At 39.9% G+C, this 17,128-nt stretch overlaps 1 protein-coding gene across 1 annotated transcript in view; it reads right to left on the bottom strand.

Annotated features, from left to right (window-relative positions):
• Window positions 1-319: 319 nt before the first annotated feature.
• pitpnc1a (phosphatidylinositol transfer protein cytoplasmic 1a) overlaps window positions 320-17,128 on the bottom strand; it is a 295,902-nt gene continuing 279,093 nt past the window's right edge. Inside the window, exons 7-9 of the mRNA XM_052033186.1 lie at window positions 14,940-15,095; window positions 12,713-12,776; window positions 320-5,093 (exon numbers count right to left, since the gene is read on the bottom strand). Of these exons, the coding sequence (XP_051889146.1) occupies window positions 4,777-5,093; window positions 12,713-12,776; window positions 14,940-15,095 (537 nt within the window). The 3' untranslated portion in view covers window positions 320-4,776. The remainder of the gene's footprint in view (window positions 5,094-12,712; window positions 12,777-14,939; window positions 15,096-17,128) is intronic.

The raw sequence follows: 17,128 nt of genomic DNA, 5'->3' as shown, positions 1-17,128 counted from the left end.
GCAGTTCTGATTACTGATCATCTGTTCTCTAGCTGGAATGGAGAAAAACAAACCCAACAATCTGGCAATTGTAAATTATAGTAATTTCATGCTATGAATTATAATTTCAGCCTTGAATAGTAGCTTGCTACCTGTTATTTCTGCATTGTGTAATGGCTGACATATTTTTCCCATGGAGAAGAAAATGATAGCATTTTTCTATTTTAGTCCAAAAGTTAAAAGATAATACTGAGTACAGATCAAGTAAGATGATTACATGAATCACTTGATAGAAGCAATTAAGGTTAATTCAGAGAGAAAAGTCTTTTATTTCTTTTAATGGTATTTCTGCTCAATAGCAATGTGAGGTTTTTACTACATTTGGTTTATTATAACATGCTAGGTAACAAACTATTACAGTGGATCCTTCAACCCATCTAATAAGGTAAACCAGTCACCAAAGGGTAACTTCATCCTTAAATTAACAAATCATCAGAATATTTACATCGTACTGCTCATACACAGTACTGATCTATGCAAAACTGTTCAGTGTTTGTCACGAGATGGATCTTCCATTTTGTAAACCCAAGCATAACAAATTACATGCCACTGAATATCCGAAGGTAAGAGTTCTTTCATGTCTTTTTTTCTGCATTCTTCTAAGGTGCTCACAGTTAGGTGCTGAACTGTTGGTCCACATTGTTGGACCTCCACTACATGCTTTGCTCCCTCAACTTTTTTTTCTCTTCCTCCTGAGGGCAGTGATTCTCCGCACGCAGTAGTTGTACAGCAATTTACCCCAAGTGGCCACTGTTCATTGTTGAGCCTAAATACTCAATGTTGACAGGTTATTCAACTGTGGTGGGGGGATCACAAACTAGATCTTGAACTCATTGGGTCTCCAAGCATATGCAATCAAATAGAATCTAAAGAAAGGGAGATCATAATGATTTTACCTTTCTTTGACGCAGAGTCCTGAGGACAATTGTAACATCCCAAGCAGTGACCCAGCTGAGGTCAGGACAGCCTCCACATGGAGTCCACCAAGAATGGACCAGTACCAGACCAAATTTTGTCTTCTAATCTGTTATGCTGAACCACGATTCTTGGAAAAAACTTCCTCCGTAGTTTAAAGTTCCAAGCATTGGATGGAAAACAATGCTTTACAGAGAGAGAGGTTCCCCACACTAAGATGACTAAACGGATAGGTCTACTTAACCAGAACATTATACAGAGCTTCTATATATTCCAGTACTCAAAGAATTCCATTTGCATTTGTGGCACATGGGAATTAGTCTGTGGAAATAGAGCCAATAAAAACACAAAATACACAGCTTGGGGAACTTAGGCAAACTGGACATGCTATCATGAAAATCTTTTCAACAATATTGTTAGGAAAAATATTTTGTTTCAGTAACTATTACCATATGATTTAAAATATTTATAACTGCATTCCCCATTGAAAAGAAGTGTTGTTATGATATCTAAATAATCCTAATTATCTCAAATGTTTGCCTTGCAGTATTGATTCCAAAGTGTTAAGAAATATCTGTTTAAAAAGATGATTTTCATAAAATGCTCAGCCAACTGTTTTTGCAAATAGCTTTGATTTATCAAAAGCAAAATGCTGGTGGGAATCCGCAATAAAAAAACCAGAAAATGCAGGAAATGCACAGCAGGTCAGGCATCATCAAAACAGAGTTAACATTTCAGGCTGATGAAAGGTCAGTGAAATGATACCTGACCTGCTGAGTTTATCCAAAGTTCTTCTTTCCTCCTGGATGACTTCTTCAGATGTGGTAAACAATTTCTCCTGACAATGTGAATGACCTGCTTCCAGGCCCACTTGGGGTTCTACCAAAGCAGCTTTGGGTGGGGTTTGATTAATTTTTGCAGTCTTTTGATTAACCTCCTGTGGTGGCATGGTAAAGGCAGATTAAAATGTGGGCACAGACTACTTTTCTATCATTTGAACTCTGCTGACGGTTCAAAGGAGAGGAGGGACTTGCTTATTATCTAATGTTTATCATGGTCCTCACTGTGACCAGAAGTCCTCAGAACTCAAAAATTTTAAAGTACTGTTACTACTTTTATGGAGCAAACATTAAATCTTCCTGATTCCACCAGTGTCTCAGCAAGTTTGTTCACCAGTTGATGCAGCATTTCAGACAGTGATTTAGGGCTGTAACAATTATAGGGCTGTGACAATTGGTCTGAATCACTCCAATCTCCCCAATTCATCAAAACCAGTGGGAAATGTGCAAGATTGGGTTTGCATCTGTGATCAAATAGCTCATGTTGAGGGCTCCTGTGAACAAAGGCCACTTGAGCAGGTTATATAAGCCTGTGGAAACACATCCAAGTGAGGAATTTCATCTTCTGGAAACAAGGCAGGGCAACTAAAAAAAAGGAGAAAGAAATCTTGTTGCTTATGAATACTTGAACAGTACTGTAAGTGAGTGCTCAAGATACTAGCAAACTTCAGTACCAGCATTCCAAAATAGTGGCACTAAAAATGAACATGGCTTTAATCAGGCACCCATAGCAGATAGAACAAGAAGGCTTTAGAATTTTCTGCTTGCTTCAGCTTTTCTTACAGTTTTCTTATTTTCTTACAGTATTTCTTATTTTCTGACAGTATAAATAATCATGAATTGAGTTCTTTTGCCAAATTGGTGTTGATGGTACAAATAAATCCCCTATCTTTAAAAGTTTGAGAATGTATGTGGAATTAATTGCAGAGTAAAATCTTTTACATTTCTGAAGACTAGGGGTTTTATGAGAGCAGCCACATGCTTTCGCGATTGTCTGAGCCAAGCAAACAGATCTGAACCGTGGCAGTCACATACAATGCACAATTACAGACACAGCTCAGCATCTCAAGGCACTGAGAGAAATTCTGAATTAATTTCTCAACTCTTCTACCTGCTCAGTTTCTCCATTCTCTAGTTAATCGTCACAATGTATGCTGTGCACTCTGCTGAGTTTTCAAATGGCTATTGTCAACACTGTGTTAAACAGTGCTAATTCAATATTCAATTATCAAAGAGGAAATAATTAGATCCTGAGACCAAGAGAAATAAATTAGCTAACTGTTAACTTTATAGATGCATTTGCTTAAATGACTGAAAACTATTAGTACAGTAGAAGGAGTTTCCTTCCACTTACACATTAATGAAAATGTGTTTGGGTGAGAATATTAACAGGGCAGCATGTATCTAATTATTTAATTAGGGCTTTTTTTTATCTTCAAGGCATTTTTTTATCTTCAAGGCATTTTTTTAATATGTCTTTTCTTTAGCACAGATTTGTTAATTCTGATTCCTTTCTTCTTTTCCAAAATGGTAAGTTTGATATTTAGGTGCATGGCCATCAATAATTATAAGAGCAATGTTTTAAATTTTGTTTGCAAATAAAACAGGAGTTGTGGAGGTACTGACAGCCAACTCCGTCTTAGCACACATGCATGCCATGATACTTGTAGCTATATGTGCTTTGATGCTTTTGTTAAATTTGGAAGCCTAAAATTTTACATAATATTCTCACTGTAGCCAGGAATGTTTCATCCAAGGAGCTGCTCTTCTTTGCATGGCAGAATGTGAAGCAAGATTGTTGATCAATACTTTTGAACCTGTCTCTGTCTCCAATCTAGAAGGCATAGCCTTTCCACAGGTTGGGCTAAGTTTTCTCCTCCAAAACACAATTACACCACAACCAACTGCATTGTTCCAACTGGCTTATCAGGAGCTTTGGATAGAGTCTGACACCACTGTAACTCAAGAAACATTGAGAAATATACTTGCTAAGAGATTTGTAACTCTACCTTCGGGAATCAGAAGAGACATTGGTAATCAAATGATGCATTTAAAATAATTACCAGAAGAACCAGAGGTGCAATTAAGGGAATTTGTTTAAATCGTGAGTTTTTACAACAGGAATGCTTTGCTTGAGAGAGCAATAGTAGGGAAATGGAAAGGGAAAATTGTGCAGCCTATGGGAAAGTGAGGGGAATTGGGAATAACTGCATAGCTCTTTCAAAGAGCTAGCACAGATTGGATGGATCTAATGGCCTGGTTCTGTGCTATATCATTTTATGGTTCTGTTCCATAGTCTCTCACTGGTGAATTGTGTTGATGACTGCCTAAGGATCCTGATATGGAACCAATTCCAAACCAAAGCCAACAAATTCTGATTGCTTTGGAACTCTATATAAGTCTGCCTAAGTCCCACTGAGGTTGGATAAATTATATCTGTTTCAAGTTATCAAAGCACATCTATAGCCATGCAGGAGGTGACCAAACACAAATTACTCCTGAATTCGTTACAAGGGCTCAGGAAGCATGTTTAAATTTTACTGCACTGAGACACAAATGTGAATGTGTGGAACACGTAGGGATAAATCTCATCCATCAGCAGCAGCTCTTGGAAAATCACAGTGTTCTGAGATTTGGTGCTCCTGGCCATCAATGCTAGGAAAATGTTGGGAAAGGCATCTGTGAATTTTCAGTATATGTTGGCAGTGGTCACGTTTATTTGTCATCAGCACTTGGAGAATTTAATCTGTATTCACTCCCTATAATGATATTCCCTGTGGGGAGAAGCTTTCATCCATTTTAATGGAGAAAAGAACTGTAGGCGTGGAGCACATTGTTTTCTTTGCAATTTACACACTCAGGGGACCCAAAGAAATAGGCAATTAGCATGCAAGTTGAGATAAAGGAAGAAAGCAAGTGACGGATAAAGAAGAATATCATCTAATACTGAAATCTGAAAGTAGAGCCCCTGAGAGGCAGAATGTTAGTTATGCTTGGGCTCAGAAGGCTCGCCGGAGGCATCGATGTTGGATATTGTAGAAGTACTGCATTTCTCCCGAGGATCTGGAAGGGTAAGTGTTTCTGGAGCAGACTTTTTCCGAGGACGATCCTTGGGAATTGCCAGGAATTCTGGAGCTTCTGAAGCAAGAGGTGTGGTTGGAGCACTGGAAGGTCCGCTGCGGGTTAACAAAGGCATAACGATATTGCTGATAGTAATCGCAGGAGGAATAACTCCAATTTTTTTGTTGGTGGCTTCCTGAGTCGCTCGTTCAAATTCTCGAACTTCATTCATTGTCATGTCTTCCAATTGAAAACCAAAGGAGAAAGAATATTAGTACAAATTTTAATGTGGCTTGCAGAACTAACTTCAGCTCACTAGAAATAAAATACGTGGTAACCTGTAAACTACTTTCTATTTATTGCTGAAAGTTAACGGTTTATAAAGCAAAACATGTTCAGGACTTAAATTTTTCAATTTTTACTTATAAAAATCGAGAATGAACCATAGAAGGCATTTTTTATGTCTACACCAAGATGTGAACAGTATATTTTATATCAAAACATGCATTTGCCTTGAAGAATATGGGTTTTGAAATGCAGATACTCTGCATTGATGATTGACCAACTGCATCTATTTGAGAAGATGTAACAGGATACATTAGACTAGGGAACTTTGGAGGAGAAAACCTGGATTTGTAAAAATGTCAGTAGTAATGGATATGCTGAATTATAATTACAAATTATTAGAGAAGCCAAAAGTCAGTGTATTTACTTGTTCTTGTTAATTTTGTGAAAGTGCCCAATTTTTCTAAACAGTGGTGATAACGAGAAAACACCCCTCATGTCAAACAAAAGTTAAAAAAACACAATTCCCAAAATGTTTCGTGGTGCAGCGAGTTGGCATAATTACGTGTTATACCATTAAAAAACAGGCTCCAGATTTGCTCCCACAATTTTTCCTCTTAGCAGCTTTTTGATATTGCTGTGAAAATATTAACTGAATTTATGAAAAATTAAACACAAAATGGTGAATGAAATACTTTCAATCCATAAACACAAACCTGTACCACTTCAGAAGGGCTCTTGTTACCCCAAAAAAACTTGGTGAATGCACATGAAACTTTGCATTGCCACAGTAGATAGTAATGTCACAGTTCACTTACCATTGGTCATCTGCCCATTTTATGAAGGTGTGTAGAACTCTTAGAGTTTTTTGCCTATCATGAGCAACTTACTTCTTCCAAGTAAATGTCATTATTTATACTTTGTAGTCTATTTGAACAGGAATTATTTTCATGTTTAAAGTCATATTTCTTGTATAACACTTTTAATTCATAAACATAATTGTTGCAAGTACCACCACTGCCAGTAACAGACTGGCTGGTGCTTCATCTGACATTTAAGCCAGGGGCATTAAAACAAAATCAGTGGAAACACAGGGAAATAGAGCAGCATCATTTAACTGCTTACCTGTTCTATTACTGCTGAGAGGACTAAATTGACATTTCTCCCTGCATTTTGAAACACTCTAGGAAGATTTGCATTTTAACAGACTCAGCTTCAGCACTTGCATCTTATATGGAGGATCTCATTTGTCTTCTCAGAATCACAGAACGATAACAGTACAGAAGAACTTTATTCATCCCATGGAGTCCATATCTGCTCTATGTAAGAGTAATCCAACTAGTCCCACTCCTGCCCTCTCCCATACTTCCACAAGTTCTTTCCTTTCAATTGCTTATCCCGCTCCCCTTAGAATGCTAGAACTGAACCTGCCTCTGCTACTTCCCCTGGATGTGTATTCCAGACCAGAAACACTCCTTTGATTCTTTTGCCAATTATTCTATGTCCCTAATTAATGATTTTTCTGCCATTAGGAACAGGTTCTCTCTGTCTGCTTTGCTAATACACTTCATAACATTAAATAACTTTACTAGTTCCCCTTGCAACCACCCCTGTTCTAAGGAGAACAATCCCAGCTTCTCCACTTTATCCATATACACTTTATCTATAAATTCCTTCATCCTTGGAATAACTTTAGTAAATCTCATTTGCACCTTCTTCAAAACTTTCATGCCTTTCTTAATGTGTGGCACCTAGAATTAGACAGCAAGGTTCATTATGACTTCCTCACCTTTGTACTCTGTGCATCCCTCTAAAGCCTGGAATCCCAAACACTTCCTTAACCACTTCCTTAACCTTTTCCACCACTTTCAACAAACGATGCACATTTATCACCAGAACTCTTGATTCTTGTGCCTCTTTGAATTGTTCCCTTTCACATTCTTCTGACCAAAATGTAACACTTTGCACTTCTCAGCATTAAATTTCATCTGCCACCTATTTGCCCATTCCACCAGCCTGAAAATATCTTCTTGAAATATAATACTCTACACTCCATCGTTCATGTCTCCAAGTCTTGTGTCATTTACAAATTGGAAACGGTGCCCTGTATGCCCAAGTCCAAGTCATTAGTATATATTAATGTTGCTTAACAGTTTCCTGCTTTTGTTGTTCTCTCATTTCTTAGAATTTTGCATTCTTAGAGTTATAACTGGATTTGACTCTTAGAACACTGGCAATTTGTTAAGTTTAATCATTCTGTGTCTATTAGGGATACTGGAACTCCCACTTTGTACAGATTTGCAGTCACTAGATAATATAAATGAGAGGGAACAATTCTGAAAGAGATACAAGAACAGAGAGTTCTGGGGATAAATGTGCAAAGTTTGTTGAAAGTGGCAGGAAAGGTTAAGAAGAGGCTGCAGAGGGTTATAGACTCAGCCAGCTCCATCACAGGCATGACCTTCCCCACCATCAAGGACGTCTTCAAGAGGCAGTGCCTGAAGAAGGCGGCATCCATCACCAAGGACCCTTACTATCCGGGACATGCCTTCTTCTTGTTACTACCATTGGGGAGGAGGTACAGGAGCCTGAAGACCCACACTCAACAATTTAAGAACAACTTCTTTCCCTCTGCCATCAGATTTCTGAACCATCCATGAACCCATGAACACTATCATCCCGGTACCGAAGAAAAGCAAGGTAACATGCCTCAGTGACTACCGACCAGTGGCTCTGACATCCACCACCATGAAGTGCTTTGAGAGGTTGGTCATGGCATTCATCAACTCCAGCCTACCAGACAACCTGGACCCATTGCAATTCGCCTATCGCCGAAACAGGTCTACAGCGGATGCTATCTCCCTGGCCCTTCACTCAGCTCTGGAGCATCTGGACAGTAAAGATACCTACGTTAGACTATTGTTTATTGAATACAGCTCTGCCTTCAACACAATAATCCCAAGTAAGCTTGTTGCCAAACTCCAAGACCTAGGACTCAACACCTCCCTCTGTAAATGGATCCTTGACTTTCTAACAGACAGACCGCAATCAGTGAGGATAGGCAGCAACACCTCCAGCACGATTATTCTCAACACTGGTGTCCCAGAAGGCTGCGTCCTCAGCCCTCTACTCTACTCCCTATACACTCATGACTGTGTGGCCAGATTCTGCTCTAACTCCATCTACAAGTTTGCAGATGATACCACCGTTGTAGGCCGTATCTCAAACAGCGATGAGTCGGAGTACAGGAAGGAGATAGAGAGCTTAGTGGCATGGTCTCATGACAACAACCTTTCCCTCAATGTCAACAAAACAAAAGAGCTGGTCATTGACTTCAGGAAAGGGGGTGGTGTACATACACCTGTCTACATCAATGGTGCTGAGTCGAGAGGGTTGACAGCTTCAAGTTCCTGGGAGTGAACATCACCAACAGCCTGTCCTGGTCAAATCACGTAGAAGCCACGGCCAAGAAAGCTCACCAGTGCCTCTACTGCCTCAGGAGGCTAAAGAAATTTGGTTTGTCCCCTTTGACTCTCACCAACTTTTACAGATGCAACATAGAAAGCATCCTATCTGGATGTATCACGCCTTGGTACAGCAACTGCTCTGCCCAGGACCGCAAGAAACTGCAGAGAGTTGTGCAGACAGCCCAGCGCATCAAGGACACCAGCCTCCCCTCCTTGGACTCTGTCTTTACCTCTTGCTGTCTTGGTGAAGCAGCCAGCGTAATCGAAGACCCCACCCACCTGGGTCATTCTCTCTTCTCTCCTCTTCCATCAGGTAGAAGATACAAGAGCCTGAGGGCACGTACCACCAGACTTAAGGACAGCTTCTACCCCACTGTGATAAGACTATTGAATGGTTCCCTTATACAATGAGATGGACTATGACCTCACGATCTACCTTGTTGTGACCTCACACCTTATTGCACTGCACTTCCTCTGTAGCTGTGACACTTTACTCTGTACTGTTATTGTTTTTACCTGTACTACATCAATGCACTCTGTACTAACTCAATGTAACTGCACTGTGTAATGAATTGAGCTGTACGATTGGTTTGTAAGACAAGCTCTTCACTGTACCTCGGTACAAGTGATAATAATAAACCAATACCAATACCACTACCTTGTTATTCCTTTTCTTTTGCACTATTTATTTATTTTGTAATTTATAGTAATTTTATATCTTTGCACTGTACCGCTGCCGCAAAACAACAAATTTCACGACATACAAGTCAGTGACAATAACCTGATTCTGATTCTAAAGAACAGATCAGGATCAGCTTAATCTCTCCCTTCTCAACATTTGCTGAGTAATTGAGTTTCAATCAAATTCAAAGTCTATAAACCTAGAACAGCGGGTCATAATTGATAAGTTCTTTACTTATCAACTGGTAGAGAAAAAAAAATGTTACAATGATGACCAATGAATCAGAATTCAACAGTAAATGTGGCAAACGCCGAACAGTAAAATCCTGCTGTAATCCCAGAGGATGTGATCTTGCAGCTGTAATACTGATCTCCATGTGACTTGGCATAAAGAACCTTGCAATATTTAACCTAATTCAGCTGGCAGCAAACTGATGAAATTGGATTGGCTGCCCAAGTTATGTTCTGCAGATGTTTAGTCTACACTGGAGACAAGGGAATTAAAATTGGGCCACGTGTCTTATTCTGTCAAGGTATCAGAAAATTAATTACTCACACTAGTAAGATGCAATTAACAACTCTGTTGTCCATATGATAGGTTTGGTACAATGCCGTTGTTTCTCCAGTGGTACTGTGTGTATGTGTGGCACAATGCCTTTACAGGGGAAGATCTGTGAAAAAGAGTTAGTTACCTTTTCAGGTTGAAGACCCTTTCTCAGTTCTGGTGGAGGCTCTTAGACCTGAAACACGAACTCTGTTTCTCTTTCCTCAGATACTTCCTGATCTGCTGTGTGTTTTTAGCATTTTCTGTTTTTATTTCAGATTTCCAGCATCTGCAGCTGTTTAATTTTCCTATGGGATGATCTCCAAGTTTGATCCTGATGTCCACTTATTGCTACCCCTAAATGTGGAGGTCAGGTAAGTAAAGAATAGGGCTTGGCTACGATGGCCTCCTCAGGTGAATAGTCTGCTGCGTCCCACTGTCTGGGCTCGTATACAAAGGTCTTTGAAGCTGGCATAACTCATGAAGCTACACCTCAGCATGAGTCATTGTACTCAGGACAGGGAATAAATGTCTGACTGGGCTCAGCATGGGAATATAATGGCAATAGCAAGTTTCAAGATATGGATCAATGGTAAAGTGGGTAAACATTGATTGTTGCAGCACCTAGCGAGAAAAAACATTGCCCCTACAAAGCTCCACTATGTGAGACATCTCGTTCATTGTTGCCGAATTTAATATTGTCATAGTGTTTTACAGATCATATCCCAAAGAACAGGAGGTTTGTTTTAAAATGTACTTCAGGAAAAGTGTAACATACGCTTGTGCTGCCATCACTCTGTATTTCATCCGCTGAAGGAGAATTTGTGGAAGGCTGATCAAACCAAACCTTTATGTTCGTTTGTTCATGCATATTTTTCTCATAATTCCGTACGTCATCCATAGTCATATCTGTAAAAAGTTCAAGACGTTTCTTTGCATTTTCTATTGAGGACATTATACTCAAGGCATGTAGTGGCTTCTGGGAGGAAAGCATAAAAAAAAGACGCCATTCTAGGTGGAGACATGGAAGGTTCCAGAAGCAGCAGGGCACTAGCTTTATGTACATCCAGTCATAAAGTTAGTTTGGCCAGTTGGAAAGAAAGATGCAGGGTAGGGAAAAAGGCTAGGAGCAAGAGGATTGCTGTAGGGAGAATAAAGGGAAGAGTGGAGTTTCTGTAAAGTGCAATCGGTAGGAAATGTGAAGGTTGAAGCCAAAAGGATCTTCAAGAAAGTTGCTTCCAGAAGATCATCAGAAGACCTGCTACAAGACCTCTAAGTAAAGCAACATTTTACACGTTAATGCTTAACTTTCTGTGGGAAAACTTAAGAAGCTCCCACTTGCACTAATGTTGTCAATCAATTATTCAGAAACTTAATACTAAAACTGGGAAAACTATAACTAACACCTACCTTTTGGAACTGCTTCATAGATTTTATTAACAGGTGATTCCTTAATATAAATACAAATCCAAATCATCATTGAACTCATAATTAAAAGAGTCATAAAGGTCGTCTTCATACACAGGTGACCTTTAACAGACTTCCCTGCAGCTTTACTGCAATTCCTAATGAAATACCTTACACAGTAAAGAATAGATCTGCATTAGTCAGTAAGTTTGAAGATTGCTAATTAGTAAACACAAAGAGCATAGAGTTAAGAAACACAGTCATTCAGAATGCTCAACCCCAATGAACTCTGACAATGTCATGTATTTACATAAATAGTTCAAGGAATTTTGCTTGTAGAAGATTTTACTAACAATGATTAAACTATAATCAGAGACAGTGCCATAATATGGCATTATTTTACATGTTTGAGAATTTTCCACAAAGCTGTGTTCCAGATCACATTTGTGTGGTTGGAAAGAGACAGAGTAACGCTTCTCAACAAGTAAGTTTTAAATTGTAGAGAAAGGAGGTAGAGGCAGGAAAAATCTGTGATGGGATGGAGACTAGGAGGAATTAAATGACACAAATGGTGATGATTTCAGTTGAAAGAGGGTGGTGGCAGCTGGTGGATCAGGGGGAGGTGTAATAAGAAGTAAATTAATGAAATTTGTGATTACTAGTGAGAAAAGTAAACCAAAATGTTTGCTTAAAGACAGGAATATCCATTCCATTAGTATTTGGTGACTCATGCTGGAAACAAATCTGTGGAGATGGTGCCTTTATGAGGAGAGATTTGGGCTTAGATTGATGACCCCATTATCAAATTCCTATCTTTTATTCAGTATCCAGACTTATACAGAAAGATAGACTGCTTGTATAAGTATTGGAGGACTTCTGTCTCTTGCATAACTGTACCAATTATTAGCTTCAAGAAGGAGAGAGTAAGGGAAAAAAAATCAGAAGGTTGAATTAAAATTAAAATAGGTTCTGATTTTGAAACTCTAATGGAAGGTTCATGCAGACTGAACTTCTTATCTTGGCATCAGTATTAGATGGGCTCCGAATGCATGTTGTGAGGGAAAAAGATAAGACAGAAATACCTCAAGTTGATCTGGAACAATTTCAACAACTCTTTTATGAGGTAAAAACTGGGAGCGCTTGAGATTTGAGTGGGAAGATGGAGTTGAAGTCCAATCAGCTATGATGACAGATGATGAAACAAGCCAGAGGGTTGAATGGTCCGCTCATATCTCTGTTGAGCCCGGCTCAGCAATGATGAATGGGAGAGACCCGAATATAATATGTAAAATTGTTGTTAAAAACAGATAACATCGCTGAATATTTTAGCGTATTCCAGTAAGTTTCAAAATAAACAATTTTACAGAGTTAGAAAAATCTTCTAGCAGCATGGCTTTATAGTATGCTTTTGCAATCATATCTTTATGCCGTCCTTAAGGTGGCCAGCATGGTGAAAAGCTGGGATGAATACTTACCATACCACTCATCCACCCAGGCAAAAGCTTGCCGATGGCCAATCATCAGAATATCCCGAATAACCTGCTAACACAAAAATATCATTAAACAATTGGTAAGGATTCCCAGGGAACCAATTTACAAATACAAATCAACTTATTTTTAGAGATACAAGGGACTGCAGATACTGGAAGCAACACACAAAGGAGCTGGAGGAACTCAGAGAGTCGGGGATCATCTATGCAGGGAAACGGACAGTCGATGTTCCAGTCCTGATGAAGGGTCTCAACGTTGACTGTCCATTTGCCTCCGTAGATGCTGCCACACTTGCTGGGTTCCTCTCGTGCCTTTGTGTGTTACTTCAACTCATTTTTAATGTAGTTTAATACCTTTGAAGTCTTCTCTTTCATTAAGTTTCAAAATGGAATGCAGGAGACAGGGGAATGGAACCTTAACTCCATCTTCCCCTCCGAATCTGTTCTGATCATGATCTATTTTCCTAGGTTGGAGGTAGTTTCATACATGCTGAGGGAACCAATTGCAAGTGGTAAAATGAGCATCTTGATACTGTTACTGTGTCATTTAAATACATGGAAGAAGCTTGAAGGTGATTTCAGATTAGGCCCTAGGCTGACACTGAGGCCTTTAGCAGGTAAGTGCTCACTCTAAAGGGGGCCCTTTCTCTGACCTCTGAGTTTGCAAATGTTAATCGTCGCTGCATGCAGCCTGCCGACATTGTCCATGTGATGAACCCAGAGAGTGGCGGTGACTGGGGCAGACCTCAGGAAAATCTGTTGGGGAACTGGACCCTGCCCCACACAGTTAGCTGCTTGCATTGGCTGAGGAAGGAATGGCCACCTGCAGGCCTGGCATGGAAGAAATTCAGTTCCAAACAGTGGTGCATTGCCAGGATGCACCATTGAAGCTTTGCCCCTTCCTTTGTCATAAAACTTACTGATTTTGGATTGGATTATGAAGGATAATCTTGCTCAGTTGTTGTTGGAATTATGCAAGCTTTGTAAGTCTGGAAATTGGTCAATATCGAGGGGTAAATTACATTATTTTTTAAGATTTAAGATATCTTTATTAGTCACATGTACATCGAAACACACAGTGAAATGCATCTTTTGCGTAGAATGTTCTGGGGGCAGACCGCAAGTGTCACCATGCTTCCGGCGCCAACACAGCATGCCCACAACTTCCTAACCCATATATCTTTGGAATGTGGGAGGAAACCGGAGCACCCGGAGGAAACCCACGCAGACATGGGGAGAACGTACAAACTCCTTACAGACAGTGGTCGGAATTGAACCCGGGTCACTGGCGCTGTAAAGCATTACGCTAACAGCTACACTACCATGCCTGCCCAGGTATATTCTCCCAGGTTCTCAAAACCTGAACATGAATAACTGTTCATGAGCATTGCTCACGATAGTACTGACATTTCCATTGATCACCAAGTGATCAACAGAATCTACTTCAGAGACTGTTAGGACTGTGAGTACAGTTTTCAGTAACGATAGAGAAAAACCTGTTGATAATACATTTGATTTTATTCAGCAGAAACGTTGAAGGCAGTGGGGAACTGGCCTATCATCGGCTGTGCTGTTCTTAAAGTGAAAGTAGGTTTAATGATCCTTGCAGCTGAGGGAATAAACTCTGGATTTATGCTGATTTGGAGCCTGTGGATACATATGGTAGCACAGTAGTGCTGCAAGTATAGTGCAGCTGTCTCACAGCTCCTGCAACCCAGGTTCAAATCTGACCTCCTGCACTATCTGTGTGGAGTTTGGACGGCCTCCCTGTGACCCTATGGGTTTCCCCCGGGTGCTCCTGTTTCCTCCCACATCCCAAAGATGTGCTAGGTTAGCTGGCTGCTGGGACATGTAGATCAGCAAGTGTGAGAGAACAGATTACAGAGAAATAAGTCGGGGACTGGGATTGATGGGGTTGTTCTGAGACCTGGCATAACCTTGGTGAGCTAAATGGTCTTCTGTGCTGTAAGGAAACATTAAAATATGAGAAATACGGTATTTTTAGTTACTGAAGTCAATGAGAAAGAAATATGGGCAGAGAGGAAAATGAGCTGCTGCTTTGCTTTGAGCCAATTTCAAGTCACTGACACAGACCAATTTCACCATGATATTAAATCTCCACCATATAATTTGGAATAGTCCTTAAAACAGATTGTGTTGGACAATTGCAACTTTTGTCTCCTGCTTCACACTTCAGTTTTTTTGGACTAACCTTGTGTACAAATTGTTCCACTCTTGTCTGAAGTCCCCAGACTTCGAATTTAACAGTCACCAGTTTATAGGAGCACATGATAGGCTTCTGAGTTTCCCTCCAGCCTTCTTTCAGCATGCCTCGCTGCGTTTTCTCTGACTTAAAATACCTGAGGTCCTGAAACACAGTGAAATGTCACAGTCAGTGAAGTGATTTTAATTTTCCTTTTGCAATGTAATTGCACAACCATCAAAGTTACTGTACAGGAAACACTTCCATTAAAACCTGGCACATGGATTGCACACATAAGGCACACAATAACTTTATACCTGATATGTAAGCAATGCTTTTGTTCACAAGCCACAAGCACTTCATGGAGGTGGAATGTGTGGAATGAATTACAAAAAGAGATTTGTTTGTTTTCTACATTTATCTTTCTAGGCAAAAGGCTGGGCAAGCAAACCTGCTCAGGTGAGGACATGCTTAATAATGGTCCATGAGGACTCATCCTCTCAGTTGACAGAGCAGGAGCTTTATAAATCATTTGTTTGACAGCACAACTAAGACCAGAAATTGATGGCACATGGCATCGTTTATATGAACCTGCATCTTAGCATTCCACTTGATAATGCCATGTGATTAAAAGCTCTGTTCTATTTTCATTCCTTTGTGCACTAGATATTAGCAGCATCCCAGACACATCCCAGATTTGAGACCATCCCTTTACCAATGCTCTTTTTAAGTGCTGTTCAGGGCACTTCAATCTGAAGTTTTCTCCCGCACATCTGTGGGAAAGGGTGTGGTCTCTAAGAAGCATCTTCCATGGGTGGCTTTGCTATTTTAGAAAATGTAGTCATAAATGCTTATCTTCTTCAGAAAATGATGCTCCATCAGGGGAGGCTAATTGGGTCTTATTTCCTTTCAGAACCTGGGTCTGGTGATTTATCCACTTTTAAATTGCCTGACCCTTAAAATATTTTCTCTATGTTTATCAATTCCAATCCCTCACATTCTACCTAAATCCATGACTATATAATTCTGTGAAGTCAGATGTAGAGTATTCATTCAGAACTTTACATATCTTCAGCTTCCATGCCACTTCTGCTGCCCTCCTTGTTCCCTGTAATCCATGGCATCTTGAATTGGGAGCTTCTCTTTCTTTTTGCTGTGTACCTATTTGTCCTGAACCTTGACTATCTTCTTCTTGAATGTGTCCTATTGTCCTGATACCGGTTGTTTCTGGTCCACCTTTGCTAAATCGTGGCTCAGCACAGAATACATGTCCCTGTCCCTGTTAAAACTTTTACTTCTGGTCTATCTGTGTACTTTTCTAAATCTCTCTGAATTATGGCCACCACCCACTGCCTCGTTTCTTGTACATCCAGGTTCACTCTTTAAAACCAAGTGTGGCGCAGCCCCCTGTCTTGTTGGGCATGTTAAGTACAAATTAAAGATACTTTCAAATGCATTTCAGCAATTCTGTCCCTTCCATACCCTTCACTTTGATACTGCCCCGGCACTGTCACAACTCTCAGAAACTTGCTGACATATTGCTCTTCTGTCTGGATGAGTTGTCTTATGTGGAGAAGATGGACAGGCAAGGCTCATCTCTGCCAGAGTTTAAAAGTAATAGGTAATTTGATTGAAACACATAAGATCCTGAGGGGTCTTGACAGGGTAGTTATGGAGGGGACATTTCCTCTTGTGGGAAAAATCTAGAACTAGGGGTTACTGTCTAAAAATAAGTGGTCACTCATTTAAGACACAGATGGGATGAATTTTTTTCCCTTAGCAACCAATTAAGTGCTTTTTCAAGTCACAGCATTGGCCCACAATATCTTGGAAATTGTACAGTTTATATTCAGACCACATACATTTGGATTGTGTACTTCCATCACGTATTCGAGGGGTGCATTCAGACCACCCACCCACCCACCCACACACACACACACACACACACACACACATTTTTCATTCATTTCAGGCACATAATTTATTTTCATTCTCAAAGCCTTCTTGTTTGTTTTGGTCCATGGTCTGACATATCAACATATCAAAGCAATGCTGATTGCTTAATAGTTTTGCAGTTGGTTGTGCATCTTCAGTTATAATTTATTTTTTTGCATTGAAGCTTGCTTGATAAATCATTATTTAATTCAGTGCTTCATTCTGGGTCCAATAATGGATGAGATAACATTGACTGTGAATGG

This window comes from Pristis pectinata, chromosome 18 (genome assembly GCF_009764475.1).
Source record: "Pristis pectinata isolate sPriPec2 chromosome 18, sPriPec2.1.pri, whole genome shotgun sequence".
Lineage (NCBI taxonomy): Eukaryota > Metazoa > Chordata > Chondrichthyes > Rhinopristiformes > Pristidae > Pristis > Pristis pectinata.
This window is presented reverse-complemented; position numbering and strand designations above follow the sequence as displayed.